Source organism: Crocuta crocuta, unplaced genomic scaffold, assembly GCF_008692635.1.
Source record: "Crocuta crocuta isolate KB4526 unplaced genomic scaffold, BGI_CrCroc_1.0 scaffold45, whole genome shotgun sequence".
Lineage (NCBI taxonomy): Eukaryota > Metazoa > Chordata > Mammalia > Carnivora > Hyaenidae > Crocuta > Crocuta crocuta.
Window position 1 is genome coordinate 2,408,441 of NW_027530544.1, and position 16,988 is coordinate 2,425,428.

Consider the following 16,988-nt stretch of genomic DNA (forward strand, 5'->3'; position numbering starts at 1 on the left):
AATGACAGAGGTGATATTACACATTATTAGGAAGGACAAGATGACAAACAAACATAGGTTGCTGGCCTCCTTTCACAATTCACCATAGAAATGCTACGGAAGTGATGGGTGGGTTAATGAATAAGAGAATATTATACAAAAACATTGAAAAACATTCAGGAATACAGAAGTGATTTCGTTCCAGTATATATTTGGACAATGGCAGCTTAGAATGGAAGAAGGCAAGGCCCAGAGGACAGGCTGTGAAGAACAATTTTATTATAGTTTCTTCCCTCCCCCACACTGTTCTGGGTGTGTCATTGCTCACCTTGACACCTCTGTGGAGCAGAAGAGTAATGCTAGCACAGTGCTACTGGATGGAAGAATAATATTAGGGCTGCTGATAGAGAGTGGCTAACAACAGGTGTAGATCAATGTTTTGACCCTGGAGCAATCCTTACTCATATCCCAATACTAAGGAAGGAAATCTTGAAAAAGAGCAGAGCTAAGGGAGAAGATACAGGAAAAGCCAATTCATGAGGGTAGGTAAATAGGGAATGATCAAATCCAGGCTGAAATAACAGAAGTCATCAGTCTAAGGAATATTTCCTGCCATACATTGTATAAACGCATTGTAAGAGGTCTTAGAGTATGGATTTCGGTCTCTTCTCCCAGGTATGAATTACCTGTCTAGGTAGCTAGTATTCCCAAAGTAATATGAAATTATAGAGGGGGAAGAATGATACAAATGATACAAAAATGATACAAATACATTGAGGTGTACATGCTCAATGGTTCATGCTAAAGGGAACAGAATCAATAGATCAGAGAAACAAAGATTTAAAATACACATAATAAATATACTGAACAAGATAAAAAGGGTATTGGAAATATAAAGCAGGAACAATATAACAACTGAAATTAAGAATTCAATAAATGAATTTATCAGCAAAATAGATATAAGTGAAAAACAAATTGCTGAGATGAAGATAAGATCATGAAACTCTCCACATAAAAGTTACAAATAAACCAAAAGATGGCAAAAATAAGAGAAAAGTTAAGACACATTAAGATTTGAAGTAAAAACTAAATAGAGATCACAGAAGGAGACAGGAAAGCAAGTTCCAAGGAAATACTGCAAGAAATACTGAGAATTTTCCAGAATTAGAAAAAGGTGTAAAATGAACATTGGGGCACATGTACCCCAATGTTCATAGCAGCACTCTCCACAATAGCTAAAACATGGAAAGAGCCTAAGTGTCCATCAACAGATGAATGGATCAAGAAGATGTGGTTTATCTATACCATGGAATACTACATGGCAATGAGAAACAATGAAATCTGGCCATGTGTAGCAACATGGATGGACCTTGAGGGTGTTATGCTGAGCGAAATAAGTCAGGCAGAGAAGGACAAATATCATATGTTTGCACGTATAGGAGGATTAGGAGGAACTTGACGGAGGAACAAGGGGGAGAAGAAGGGCGGAAATGGTGGGGGAAAGGGAGAGAGGCAAACCATGAGAGACTCTTGAATGCTGACAAAAACTGAGGACTGATGGATGTGGGGGGAGGGGGGATGGGCATGGAGGAGGACACTTGTGGGGATGAGCACTGAGTGTTATGTGGAAACTAATTTGACAATAAACTATTAAAAAAAAATATGAGTGCAAAAGCCAAAAAAAAAAAAAGAAAAAGGTGTAAAATTATTGATTTAAAGAGTTCATAGAGGGGTGCCTGGATGGCTCAGTTGGTAAAGCATCTGACTTCAGATCAGGTCATGATCTCATGGTTTGTGGGTTTGAGCCCCTTGTAAGGCTCTGTACTGATAGCTCAGAGCCTGGAGCCTGTTTCAGATTCTGTGTGTGTCTCTCTTTCTCTGCCCCTCCCCTACTCTCTCTCCCTCAAAAATAAATAAACATTAAATTAAAAAATAAACCACACAGACACAAACACAATATTGTCATATTATTAGAGTAAAATTGAAGATCAAATCCAGAGAAAATTCTAAAGGCTTACAATGAGACAAATTATATCACCTTCAAAGCAGTAAGGCTCTGCTCTATATGTCAGACTTCTTAATAGCCACAGTGGGAGCCAGAAGATAGTGCAGTGTAATATGCAACGTTGAAAGAAATCAATTTTGAACCTATAATTTTATATCAAAACTATCATGTTTTAAATTTATTGATTTTCTCTTCCTTTCTGAGATGGCTTAATTTCCGTCTTTCATTTATTTCCTAAAGTCTGCATTTGCTCCATCTCCTGTTGTCTCATCTTGTCCTTAAACTCTTGCTTCTCTGTTCAATGCTCTTGATTTGAGTAAATAGCTATTTTAAGTCAGTTTTAATATTTCATGGTCAAATATTTAGTCACAGCTTTTATCTATTCTATGGCAACACTTTTCTGGTAAGTGTTTTTAGTTTACAATTTGATTTTCCTATCTCTTTCATTTTTTTCTCTCATAATATTTTAGTATATATTCGCTGCTGGTCCTTCTTGATGACTTGTTTTTTTGAAACGTGTAACAAAGGTTTCCCTGGATCAGTTATCTGCAGAATCCTTGTGTGTCAGAAAGGTTAGAATTTTCCTTAATATTCAGAGTTCTGTGCAGATTTGTTAAGTGTTTCTTGTCCACATCGTAATAGGTATCTGTGTGTTTCCCCGTAACCTAAAGGCAATGGATCTTCTCATGTCATAAACTAAGGATTTAAAATTTTCTCTTTGGGTGTGCTTTACTAGCTCTTTCAGCTATCTGGGGTCATAGCATCTTCCCTCTATTCACTCTCATATGCACCCTGCCTGATGACTACTGCACAGATTGCACAGCCCAATCTGTGGCTGGGTTTTAGAGCTGTCTCCTGTTTTCCCCCACAAATGGAATTTGTACTCCTCTTGTTCATTTTGACTTCTACAAAAGAAGGGAAAGGGCAACTTTACACTACCATCTTCACATTGAAATCCAATGGAAACTATTGTTTAAATGTGAGAGTGAAATTAAGATATTCAAGTCCTTAGAAAGTCATCAAAGACACTCATTGAAAGTGATATCATACAAAAGAAAAATAAACATAGGGCAGCAATGCAAAGCTAAACTTCTATATGACGTCATCATGATTTGAATGTCTATCAGAGCTACGTGCCTACTTCCTTAGAAATTCCTTTGGTCTTGGGAGCCCTCTTTTTGGAAAATATAGCATTTTGAGCTGGAGAGTTTGAGATCATATCTTCTCATTTGGCACTTTTTGGGACTCAAGGTCCCTCAGAGGCACACTTTGTCTTATTTAACTTTAAATGCTCAGTGTGTACTACACAGTAGAGATTTAATAAATTATAAGTGAATGAAGGTCACATAGAATATGAAGAGTCACTTGATCATCTGACTCATGATCCAGAGCTCTTGCTCTTCTAAAGCGCCGTTATTAAAATGAACTTATCCATAGACTTAAATATCACTACCAAGTGTCTTAATATTCATCAATGATCTATTCTGACTTTTCCTCAAACTTTGGCCAAAGATAAAAAACTACAATTTAAATTCTATCCTTTCTGGGTAAGTTAGGGGGTGAAGGAGTTGCTTTATGCACTACTCACCCATTATTACAGAAGTTTGATCAGATGGATTTTTAATCCAGTTGGGATGGGAGGAGGGAAGAGATGATGACAGAGGGTTCAGTTCTCTGGTGAAAAAAATGATCATTGGCTTTGTGGTGGGGGAAGGATGGAGAGGTGGCATATAGGTCACTGCTCTAAATAATAAAGACCTACTTACTCAAATATTTATTTATTGACTTGTTCTAGTTGTGTCTCATCTTCTACCAATCTCCCTGTCCTAAGACAGAAAGTCTGATGGCAATGACCTAAAAAAAAGATTAATTTTCTCTCCATCCATTAAGGCTCTGGGATTTGAAAATTTATTTTCCCCTTACTCCTTTCTCCTCGCCAAACCACAAACAAAATACTACCCTCCGAGAAGGTCTGTTCTGCTTATTTTAGAGCTACTAAGTTTTTGAAATATTTGATTCTTGTAGCCTACCCCATTCTAGGCCTAGAGCAGACAAGTGCAGAATAATATGAAAAGGATGATGGGGTAAATATTACCTTGGCTGTGTGCAACCTACTGAGCAGTGGACATTTCTTGTTATAGATCTTAACAAATGTGGACACTTACAGCTCCAAAGGGGACCAGAATTTCCTCCCAGATAGTTTGTGATACCTCTGCAATTCTTTTTGAAGCATTCATGGAGAAATGAACCCTTTGGGCTGAGCTGAAGTCCTGGAAATGTCTGCACTGTGAATGCAGTGTCGATAGGAGAAAAACTCAAGTAATTTTCTCCACTTGAAACTCATGCAACTTTCTTCATTTGTTTAAAACCAAGTTTAAATAGTGACTTCTGATGAAATTGCCCAAGTGATCAGTTGGAGGATTATTTTACTAGTATTATGCCATAAAGGAAACAGAGATTTTAAAAACATTGTGTGCCTTTCAGAAAGCAAAAGTTAAACCTTAAGTATCTAGTACAGTATACATACAGGTACATAGATCAACTATATATAGTGATTATCATCATCTATTTAGTGTTTATAATTCACAAATTCCAGGAGGAATTTTTATGTATGTATGTATGTATGTATGTATTCATTCATTCATTCATTCCATATTAGACCATACTAGTAGAGAAAGAATGACATACAGCTAGATTCTGGTGAGATTTGGGGCTCCAGACTCAAGTGGTCATGAAAGTTAGATGGTTTCAAGGAGATTTTGAAAAAAAGTAGACTGAAAATCACAATACCTGTTCAAGGATTTAGTTGTATGGCTTTGAGCAAATGTCTTTAATATTTTTTTGGTTTCAATTTCCATAGTTCTTGAAATGAGATTGGACTAGAGAATCCTAAGGTCCCTTTTACCTATAAAATCTCTGTAAAAAATGAGGCAAAAATTATCCACAATCTTTTTTATGCCAGGAGTATTTCAGACTTCTAAGTATGGAATGCTAATAGAAATGGTGATGTTCAAAAATTAGTCCTGAGATAGAATTTATTTTTTAAATTTTTATAGTTTATTTATTTTTGAGACAGAGCATGAGCAGGGGAGGGGCAGAGAGAGAGAGGAAGACACAGAATCTGAAACAGGCTCCAGGCTCTGAGTGGCCAGCACAGAACCCGATGCAGGGCTCAAACCCACAAACCGCAAGATCATGACCTGAGCCGAAGTCAGACGCTTAACCGACTGAGGAACCCAGATGCCCTGAGATAGATTTTTTAATAGAGAGAAGAGTAATATCAGAATTTCTGAATCTTAGGTGACAAATAATGACCTTTCTATAAATTTCTCTAGAGTTGACAGGGCCATCCCATTGAGAGGGAAATGGCCTGTCCACTTCATCTAAAGTTCTAAATACCTTGAGCATAACCTTCACAGTTGACTAACTGAAAGATGTCCAGTCAAAATGCTAGAACACAATATTAAATAGAACCTCAAATCATGGAGAGACCAAAGAACTTTTAGTCAAATCTTCACATTTTATAACTGGAAAACAAAGTTGACACAGAAAAACAGTAGCAGAACCTGAACCTAGGTCTCCTGATGCCCGGCCTGCCTCTTTTCATGGTCCTTTGCGGCCTCTATGGACAGTCCTGGCTTCAAGGACAGATGAATTTGTGGTAAATTTGTGGTAAATCTCTGGGGCAGCTGAGACCACTTGTTTGATCAGAACCTCAGGTTTGAAGAACTGGTCACCAGCTGGACAGGAGCTGGGTCCCCCTGAGCTGTCCTAACATGATGCCACTCACCACCAAGAATGACCGTGTGAATATATCTGGAAATGAACTACAGCCCTAATGTAATCTGGAGTAGAATATAATGGCTAAAACAACTTTAACAAGATCTTAGGAAGTGATAATCTAACTGCATTCTGCTTGGTAACATCACATCCGGAGTTCATCTGTTCGTTGCTGGATTTAAGTTTTAAGACATTGACAAACTGGAGGACATCAAGAGAAGGCAAACAGGATGCCAAGGGCTCTCTAAATGTTGTAAGTCACAGTTTATACAATGCCCTCCAGATTTCAAAGTGCTTTGCCTACATTTATCCCTCCCACAAAGTGGTAAAGTAGGCTGGTAGGATAAATTATCCCTGCAATGGTGACAGAGTTAAATATTTCACCCAATCTCCTATCCTAAATATTAAAAAATATATATCTGTGGCTTCTCCACAGCACAAGTAGTGTGCAGATATTTGCTAAACAAGTGAATTTTGCTTCAGAAGTTAATGAAAGGAATAAAGAATAAAAAATCCAGGGAGGCTAATGCTAGGAGCTTAGAAGTGTGTAATAAAGCTATAAACTGTTGCATGAACTTACTGACACCAAGAGAAAATCAAGTGAAGCAGAGATGACCGTTTGTCAGGGATTTAGTTAAGTCCAACAATTGTTATTAATTGCCTACTATATGACAGGCAGCAAGCACCATGAGGGGTGTCAAAAATGAATAAATCCTGGGGCGCCTGGGTGGCTTAGTCGGTTGGGCGTCCGACTTTCGCTTAGGTCATGATCTCGCAGTTCGTGGGTTCGAGCCCCGCGTCGGGCTCTGTGCTGCCAGCTCAGAGCCTGGAGCCTGTTTTGGTCTGTGACTCCCTCTCTCTCTGACCTTCCCCTGCTCACGCTGTCTCTCTCTCTCTCTCTCCTAGAAATAAATAAAACATTAAAAAAAAATGAATAAATCCTGGTCCCTGCCCTTGAGAAGCATACAGGGTAGGAGAGGTTGATATGTAAACTGATACATGCATCATTGGAGGCATATACAAGGTACAGTCATAGTACCATGGGTTTGAAGAACGAGGAAGAATTTGTCAGGAGGAGACTGGACAAAATGGTGGTCCAGGTAAAAGGAATATACGTGATGCACTTGGGATCTTACCAGTAGCAGGTATCACTGTAGAACAGTTTCCTTCTTTGGGTATAAGAAGGACTTTTAAAGTTCTTTCAAAAACTCAACTTAAAGCCTTACAGAAGTCCTTAACATCTTACCATCTCTGACAATAATTCTCAGGGAGGTCCTACTCAGGCCAACTGCTTTAAATAAAAGAGCGTCAAGTTCTCTAGAAGTCGTGTGCTAAAACGTCACAATAGGAGGCAAATACAAGCAATTCTGAGCAGAAGGAAAACGACAGTTAACAGATCTGAAAAATGATTAAGCGAGTGTTAGCTCACAAAACCCAGCTTTATCTGGTGGAATGCTTAAATTCTAGATTCCTAAACAGAAGTTTTGAGAAGGGGTTTCTTACCCTAATAATGGAAAGTTAAGCCAATTCTATCATCTTTGTTCCCTTCCCATTTTTTCTTCCAGCATTTACAACTTCTGTTGCTTTGCTTTGCCCCGCTGTAATGTAAGCTCCTTGAGGGCAGAGAACATGTCTTATTTATTGTATTCTCAGAGACCAGAATAGTTGCTGGCAAATATTAGAGCTTTCATTTCATTTATTCATTTAATGAAGGAATCCTTAGCTGAAGAGATCACCCCACGATGGGAGCAGTAAATATTTGTAAGTTGTGATTTGGCCCCATGCCCTTTCTCTCTAACTATGCTTTGCAATTCTGCCCTCCTCTCCATGTGGCTCAAGCAGGCTTGTATGACTTTTAAGGCACTTGACATAAATGCCACCATTAGTGAAAAGAAAAGATTTTTGCAAGGCTGACTAAACTCTAAGAGCAGCAGGAATAAAGGAAGAAATGTGTTCAAAGTACTTCCTTGGCTTCTTTAGCCCTTAGTATCTCTACACTTGGTCAGACAGAATCATATTCCTCTTCAGTGGTATCCACAAATACTACAGCTATGTTGATGTTTGCACATTACCTTCACAGATCCAAGACAGGACAGAACGGTGACAAAATGCTGGAGGATGGTTCTTTCCCATTCTACATGGAGTTCACCCTCTCAGAAGCTGGGAGAAACTCCACTAATCAGCTTTTCATATTCTGGGACATCTGAAAAGGCTTTGTGGGGGGTGCTGGGATTTGGGGCCAGACTGACCCTTCTGAGACTATGAAGAGGCACTTATCCTGACTTCTTGTGTGAAGATCTAAAGAGGACTACTGAGAACAGGCATGCCTTTTCTTTTTATCCCACTCTCCATTATCAGTACTGTTATTGAGATGAGACTTAGAACTTGACCAAGAATTTTGTTTTTCACTTGAGATCTTGCTCAGTGGACTCAAACTGATCAAACTGGAACACTGAGGAGTCATCTTTGATTTCTCTTTCATTCTCTATTAAATCACCAAACCTATTGAAAAAATTTCAATTTCTCTCTCCTTTTTCACCTTTATTGCCACTTTTACTTTTGCTTGTCAGTTTGTCTGAACTATTGATAGGTGATAGGACAACCCTCAAATGTGCTGCTTACATGGATGGAGGTGATAGTGAACAGTTAAAAGCTGCTAGTATAGAGAAGCAGAAACTAACTTAGTTCATATTATTTATAAACTAGAGAATGTTCTCAGCTAACAGGCTGATAAAGAGTTATTAGTCCAGAAACGCAGAATTACAACCAGTGCAAGATTTAAAAACTCCTTTATGTTCAAATATAAGGACAAAAAAACAAATAAACATTTCTCATTTACTTAAAAACGCAAATTTCCCAAGCTATGACTTATCTGTTAGCATTTCTTTATCAGTCTGACTTAATTTTTATTTTTATTATTTTTTTTAATAGTTTATTGTCAAATTAGTTTCCACATAACACTCAGTGCTCATCCCCACAAGTGTCCTCCTCCATGCCCATCCCCCCTCCCCCCACATCCATCAGTCCTCNCTTCTTTATCAGTCTGACTTAATTTTTAAAAGGTCTTAAACACCCATTCAGGATAAAACAAATAAAAGTGCCAAAGCTTTAAGAAACCATATGCTGACTTAGGATGTTGTCTACATTTTCTTGGACCAATCAATGTTTTTTAAGAGGTGGAGATACTGGCATTTCTCTCTTAAAAGAAATGTTTATACACAATACTAGCCTGTTGCACAGAGCATCCCTCCCCCCCTCCAACACACACACACACACACACACACAAAAACCCACAATGCCATTAAAAACAAACAGGAATCCTGAAGGGAAAAGAAAGCCTCATTTGAATACAATAAATTGTACCCAGAGACTCCCTTCCCATTATCCTTTAGGACAAGCAGAGAAACCTGACCTGTACCCTTAGCCCAGATGGGTAAGAAAAGACCTCTAAGTAAGTAGTAAAATATTACTTATGATACTCCCAGTTGTCTACAGTTTTCTTCTCTTAACAAATATCAATTTCTTAAGATGAATTGTTTGTACAAGCTCCAGACTGTCAATATATTCCAAAGTAAATTTATTATTCATACAATTAATTATAATACATAATTAATATAAATCATCATTTCTCTAAAGAAATTTAAAATATACATTCAATGTAGCCAAGTTCTATTCTTAAAAAGAGGTACTCAATCCCTTTTCTTCTGAGTTCATTTCTCCAGAAGTCCAGTCCTTAAGGACTTCTGGAGTCTAGCGATATTGGCATCCAGTGCTGCAAGGCCGTTTCGGAAGTCCTGCTCATCTCGAGAAGTGAACGTTGAAAAAGAGGAGATGCTCCAGTCAGACGTCAAGTCAGAATTTAAAAAGCTACCATCACAAACAGCACTGCCTTTCACTTGAATGCCACCGCTCTGACAAGCAGAGGGGCCGGGACACGCCGCCAGCTCTGGTGGCTCCTCGGGGGTGGCAGGGATCTTACAGATGGCTTCCTTGATTTTCTTGAGGAGCTGCTTGTCTTCCATATCAGCTCTTCTGGAAAGTTTCTCAGGTGTCTCTTCTGCTTCCTTTTTGGAAGAGAAACAAACTCTGGGTGCACACGATTTATTGTCTTTTTCAGAGACAAGTCCACTGTTGCTGACCAGCTGTGGTGAAGCCACAGTGATCTGTGGCTGTGGGGATAATCTCTTAGATAATGGCGATTTCTTTTTAGAAGTGCTTCTAGCAAATGGAATGTAAATTGTATTATCCAAATTACACTCATCGTCTATTAAAGTTGTAACTTCGCTCTCCTCATCAGAATCCTGTTTTGAAAGGGTAGGAATGATCCCAGGGGCTGACACTTCCTCCTTGTTCCTTGTGTTACCATGCTGAGGGCTTTTGGAGGGCAAATCATTTTCATAAGGTCTACCTGGCTCTATGTTCTCCTCATTGTTAACTGTAGAAAGTGGCTCTGAATGTGTAAAAGCGTAGTCTGTTTCTAACTTTTTTAGGTAGCTCATTATGGAAGTGTGAGCTGGGATTGGGTCACACTTGGGTTGTTTTTCATAAATGTTCAAAAGTGATTTGGTAAGATTATTTCCAGACTTGCAGTGGGCACTGTCCATACTAAGATCTGAGAGAAGCTTTGCCATACTGCTCTGTAAAGTTCTGTTAAGAAGAAGTTAGTACAGTAATTATTCTTTTTACGTGTTTATTTCATTTATTTATTTATACAGCCTTTTTCAAAGAAAGGATCTGAGGCAAGCACCTGATTCGTAACATTGAAAAAAACAACTAAAAGCAAAAATCACAGAACGCACTCTGGAATAAGTAAATTACAATAACAAATTAATCAAAGATCTTACTCTGTATCAAACCTAATATTATGATATTTAGAAACAGAGGCTCAGCATTCTTTTCTCTTAGGGTATAAGATGCTTTACTGTAGAGCAACATTGCAAAATGGTATAAATTCTGTTAGTAATTAAGTTATTTCTCACCATTCAAAATATATATGCAAAGGACACTGAACAATACTGGGAAAAAAGGATAGCCAGAGATAAATATCTGGTATAATTAGATATGACGAACAGTTAGGTACCAGGAGAAGTGTGATATATGAAAAACCATTCAGGATCTGAAGTTAGACAGAAATGCAATCAAATACTATCACTAGCTATGATCTTAGGCAAGTCACTCAACCTTTCTGAATCTCAAATTCCTCAATTACAAAATGAAGATATCTACTTCAGAATTACAATGAACATTAAGTAAGATAAAATAATCAAATATGAGGGTAAGGTGTTTATTACTACTAGAACAGCTTTAGGCTATATGGGTGTTCATTTGATGGCAGCTTTTATTAGTAGTCCTATTAAAGCCATTTTCTACCAAGCTTTTGGACTGTTTGAATTGAATCATATATATGTTCTTACATATCAATAAGAAAAGAAATACATCAATTTTTAAAAAGATACAAAAGACATCACAGGAAATTTTAAAAGATTAAAACTAGCCAGTAAGCATATTTTAAAAGTTCAACTTTTAACTAGAGAAATTCAAAATTTTAAAATGTGATTTTTTGGGGGGCCTATCAAATTAACATGGTAAAATAAGAATGGTACCCACTGTCAGAGGTTCTTGAAGACGCAGGTACTACGAGTGAGAGTGTACACTGGAGTAACCCTTCCTGAGAGCAAACTGGTAATACATCAGATGACTTAAATATCTGTATATCCCACATTTCTGGACCCACTAGTTTGCACTTCTAGGAATTCATCCTACATATATATGCCAAGAGGCTGTGCCCAAGATACACTTACAAAAATATAATCTAGAATAGAAAATAGATGGATTTAGTATCTTTATCTTCAAATAGAGTAGAATGATTTAGGTAAATTATGCTCTAATTGCACCATAGTTATAGTTGTGCTGTAAGGAATATTTGTTGATGTCCATTACTTAAAGTTAAATTTAAAAGAGCAGTCCATAAATAACATGGAAATTATACTATTTTTTGTAAAAACAGTCACCCATAACAAATAAAATACTAAAAGGAAATCTATACTAAACAGCAGTGATTATTATCTCTGGATTTGGAAAAAGTGGGTTTTTTCCTACAAAAGAAACAACAAATTTTTTTCTAACCTGGCTTACTTATTACACTGTCATCTTACACTTATTTTGAGTTGACTGCTCTTCAAATGGGAATGGTTCTTACCACTTTTCCTCAGACCTTTTTCAAGAAGCCAACAAGCTATTATTAAAAGAAAAAATATGTTGTATGAACATATCTTTAAAAAAATTCTGAAAGGAAGAATGATCCACTAATTAATTTGATCAGACTACATACTGGAACTTTCATTTTTATTTGTTTTTAGAAAAGGAGTACTTAATTTGAGCTTTCTTTCCAGACTTAATAAAAATGTCATCTTCACTGTGAACAAAATCAATGATGAAGAAAGGGAGAAAGAGATAATGACATTAATAAGAGTTTAATCTCTGGAAATTAATAGCAACCATTAAGCTTCTGATTTATAAACGAAATGTGACTCACCATTACCTCCAAAACTAAAAGAAAAATCTCTGTAACTAAAGAAATGACAGTATGTCAAAATTTTAAAGAAAGCAATACGAACACCTGAATAGCTACAAAGTAGATATACTTCTGTTTCTATTCTATGGAATATACTATTAAAGTACATTGATTTTTGATGTTTAGAAAACGGACACATTTTTATAATAAGAAATTCAAGGTTCTCAGCTACTTATAAAAATACACTAATTTTGGGGCACCTGGGTGGCTCAGTCGGTTAAGCGTCCAACTCGGCTCAGGTCATGATCTCAAGGTTTGTGGGTTCGAGCCCCTCATCAGTCTCTGTGCTGACAGCTAGCTCAAAGCCTGGAGCCTGTCTTCAGATTCTGTGTCTCCCTCTCTCTCTGACCCTTCCCTGCTCATGCTGTCTCTCTCAAAAATAAATAAAACATTCAAAAAATAAATTAATTAAAATACACTAATTTAAATAACTATCAGTCCTTGTAACAGTGCTCTAGAAGCTATGAGAATACTACTTGTTTACTGAAAACATATTAATTTCCTCACATTTTAATGGTCTTATAGCATGTGCTATAGCAAAATTTTGAAAAAGTGGTAAGAATATATTTCAAAATTATTCAAGGTTGGAGAAGAGAGAGAGACATGGTTTAGGGTATTTGTTAAAAACTCATATGTGTACTTTCTAGTACCACTATCCTTCCCTAACAGTCTGAAAAAGGCATTTAGAAATTTTTTTGAAATCTTTATAAAAGACTATTTAAAACACATACAAAAAATATGCATCTTTCTTACTGCGATGTATGACTACAGGGAAGATGGACAGAATAGTTGAAAGTGAAGATTGAGCTCTACTGTTAGATGGTGCCGCTTTACCCTCTGGCAAAAGTAAAGTCGTCACAGTAGCCCAGCTATAGTATTGGAGATGTTCCTAATTAACTGAATTGCACAGGGTATCACCAAACATAGTATAAATCACCAACGTGGATGAATTTTTATACAATTAAGCTCAACTATCAACTTTTTGTTTTGTTTTGACAATACAAAAATTATCCATGGGTATACTTGGCATTTTGAAGCTCTTACTGAATGTAGGGGTAGAAACTCTGTGAGACACTGTGCTAATTTAAGCTTGCTCACCACATTTCTTTCTTTCTTTTTCTTGAGAGAGAAGGCACGAACAGGGAGGAGGCAGAGAGAGAGGGAGACACAGAATCTGAAGCAGGCTACAGGCTCTGAGCTGTCAGCACAGAGCCTGATGCGGGGCTTGAACTCACAAACTAAGAGATGAGTCATGACCTGAGTCGAAGTCATATGCTTATCCAACTGAGCCACCCAGGTGCCCCTCACTTACCATGTTTCTATAATCATTTAAAGAGACCTGTTAATCTAACAGGTGAGCTAGTAGTCAAGACACAGGATTTACGCCCAGTATAAGAAGAAAACATCCTTGACAACAATGGAAAAAACTGACAGGAAATATCTTGGAGTCTTAAGAGAGTAAAACATTTACACCTAGTATTTCAGACACAGTCTTCGAAAAGCAGATAATATAAAAGAAGTAATAACCTTTTTCATATCCTATGCTTCTACGTTAGGGTTGGTGTTAAAAGGCTCTACTTGCAAACAAACCCTTTTTCATTCCTAATGAAAAAGCAGACTGTGTTATTTTGAAAGAATGAGCGAGTACAAAGTTAGAAGAATCTCTCAAAAACAAATCCTCTTTTCTCAGAGAGAAGCTGCCCTTTCCAAAAGATAAAGCAAGGCTGAAGAGGGAATCTAAAATCTTGGTTCAGGTCCTAGCGTGGGCCCCAACTAGCTGTGAAAGGCAGGCAAGTCCTTTCATTTCTTTGGGTTTCCATTTATGCTAATTTCTCTAATAATTAAACTATTACTTACTCTGAAAATTGTCCTTACATTTTTGTTATCAATTTTCTCCACAAATGCACCACTATGTTACATGGTATTCAGTCAAGCTGATTCTTAAAAAAGGATGTATCTTCCTATATACATCATCAAAGCACTAGAAGTAAGCTTTTAGTTTGATGACATGGATATTTAGCAACTAAAATGATTACATATATTTGTATTTCACACATGTATATTCGGAATATACAATAAATGTTTGATGAATAAATGAATAATCAAATGAATCCATCCATTCATCCCTACATTTTTCAGGTAAAACAAAACAAAACAAAAAAACCTGCTAAGGTTCACTTAGACTAAATTAGGCAGTTAACCAGGAATTGTTGTTACCAGGAATAAACTGTTTTAGCTAAGGACATACCATGTGTAAGAGAGAAACCCTGGCTAGGGATTAAGAGATATGAGTTCTAGTCCCAGCTTATTAACTTCCTATTAATATTTAACTTGTATGGTCTCAGTTTCCCCATCTGTGAAAATGAGTTTATTAAAATCTTTCCATCATAAACGAGGACAAACAAAACAGACATGAGGGAAGACTTTGGGGGGAAAAAAATCAAAGTACATTATAAATAAAAAATAAAACCAGCTTCTGATTTCATGCTCATAAAGGAGCTAGGTTTAGTAGTATGAAGAAAAGCATTTTGAGAAGAAAAGCATATTCTCAGGCAACTAGATCCTCCACTGCATTTCCTGCTAGAGGCTGAGCACCATGCCCCTTAAATGAGGAGATGCTCCCAGGGACACCCAAGCAACTGGTCATGGAACCTGACCATGCTGAGTTGCTATCCTATTTTTCTTTTCCAAATGGACTATTTGCCACAGGTACATTTTAAAAAACGTTTATCGAGGGGCCTCTGGGTTGTTCTGTCAGTTAAGCATCAGACTCTGGGTTTCAGCTCAGGTCGTGATCTCACAGTTGGTGAGTTTGAGTCCGAGTCAAGCTCTGTGCTGAGAGCACAGAGCCTGCTTGGGATTTCTCTCTCTTTCTCTCTCTGTCTCCCCCTCGCTTGCTCACACTCTCTCAAAAAAATAAATAAGCAAATAAAATAAAATAAAATAAACATCACAAAAATTAAAAATAAATTTTACTGTTACATAATTTACTATAAAATTTACCCCTTGAAAGTGTACCACTGAGTTTTTAGTATATTCATGCAGTTATATAATCATTACCTTTATCCAATTTCAGAACATTTTCATTACCTTAAAAAGAAACTTCCCCTTTTCTCTCAGCCCTTGGCAACCACTAATCTATTTTTTGTTTCCAGGGGTTTGCCTATTTTGAACATTTCATATTAAGTGGAATCATACAATGTTTGGTCTTTTGTGACCGGCTTCTTTTACCATAAATATTTGAAAATAACAGAGTTTTCATCCCAAAATTACTCTTCAAAAAAGGAGACGCTTTCTTTGGAGACTTTATGAAGGCTTTCATGAGAAGGGACATCCTCTCACTTTTACTTTGAATAAGAGTATTAAAAGCCAGGGGCGCCTGGGTGGCTTAGTCGGTTAAGGGTCCGACTTTCGCTTAGGTCATGATCTCGCGGNTAGAAACTCTGACTAGAGCCTAATTAATTATAATACTACATGGATACACAAGTGTCTTTTGCTTTTCCGCATTGTTCGGTAAAAGTTTGAGTGAAATATGAATGTAGAAAAAAAGCAGTATTTCTATGTTAATACAGCTTATACAGAATCATTTCAAATGTTTATAAAATTAAATAGATTAAGTATTATATATATATTATTATCTCATCTATTTTCTTAAAAGTTTGTCATTCAAAATGGATCNTTATTTTATATTTGAACTATAAACTTCCAGTATCATTCAAATGTATGGTTAGATCTAATGATATTCAGGCCCTAAATAATGGACTTCTCCTCTAGGATTTAAGTAAGCAGTTGTAAATCCAATTCTTAACAAAAGTCTCAAGAGAAGACTGTACTTTTAAAGTATGTATCATGTAAAAATAATTGAGGGCAGTGATTTTATTTATTTGAGAAAAGACATGTCAGGGAACAAAGGGCTCTTAGGGGTTGCTGCCAACTCCCTCACTTTACTGATGAAATAACTGAGGCTCAAAGAGGCTCGATGACTTTCCCAAGATCATCTGGCATGAGGGCTTCCTGTGCTCAGTGCTTCATATGAATTATTTCTTAGTGTTCCCATCAACCCTAGTCATGCTCCACTTTCAGCTGAGGTTTAGAGAGGTTAAATAACTTGGTTAAAGCCACACAGCTAGCACAGGGAAGAGCTGGGATTCCATTCAGGTCTCTCTGGCTTCAGAGCCAGAGGGCTCTTAACAATTTGCTAAGTGAGTCTTTAGCTTACGTACATATAATAGGAAGAAGCTCTTTCTTTACAAGAGCCCTTTACCTGGAATCACATGGTTTAAAAAAGCATGGAGTCAGGTTTGGCATTTCTAAACCCAAATGGAGCAGAAGAAAACATTATTAGAAATTAGCAAAAACATTGACAAGAGACAAAGGGGAAGAAAGAGAGCAGATCCAAAATTGTTTTTGAAGTCTATAACTAATCTGACAAGAGGCATATTATTCATATGAAGTCAACATTACCTTGTTAATTCTCTCAGTCGGGTCACCTCAGCGTCACGCTGACGTAATGTTATTCCCAATATTTGATTTTCCTTTTCAGCAGCTTCTAACTTAAACCGGGAGCTTTTCACATTGACTAAGGCTTCCTCCAATTCTGAAACCACAATAAAATTTCAGTTTCCTTTTCCTTTTTAAAAAATGTGACCA

The 16,988-nt window shown here is 37.0% G+C and overlaps 1 protein-coding gene across 3 annotated transcripts in view; it reads right to left on the reverse strand.

Moving 5' to 3' along the window:
- Nucleotides 1-9,324: 9,324 nt before the first annotated feature.
- The window catches only part of CCDC14 (coiled-coil domain containing 14), a 47,636-nt gene continuing 39,972 nt past the window's right edge, over nt 9,325-16,988 (reverse strand). For all 3 annotated transcript variants that reach the window (XM_077767622.1, XM_077767621.1, XM_077767623.1), the window contains 2 exons: nt 16,803-16,935; nt 9,325-10,411 (listed from right to left, as the gene is read on the reverse strand). In XM_077767622.1, coding sequence (XP_077623748.1) covers nt 9,475-10,411; nt 16,803-16,935 — 1,070 coding nt within the window. In that variant the 3' untranslated portion in view covers nt 9,325-9,474. The remainder of the gene's footprint in view (nt 10,412-16,802; nt 16,936-16,988) is intronic.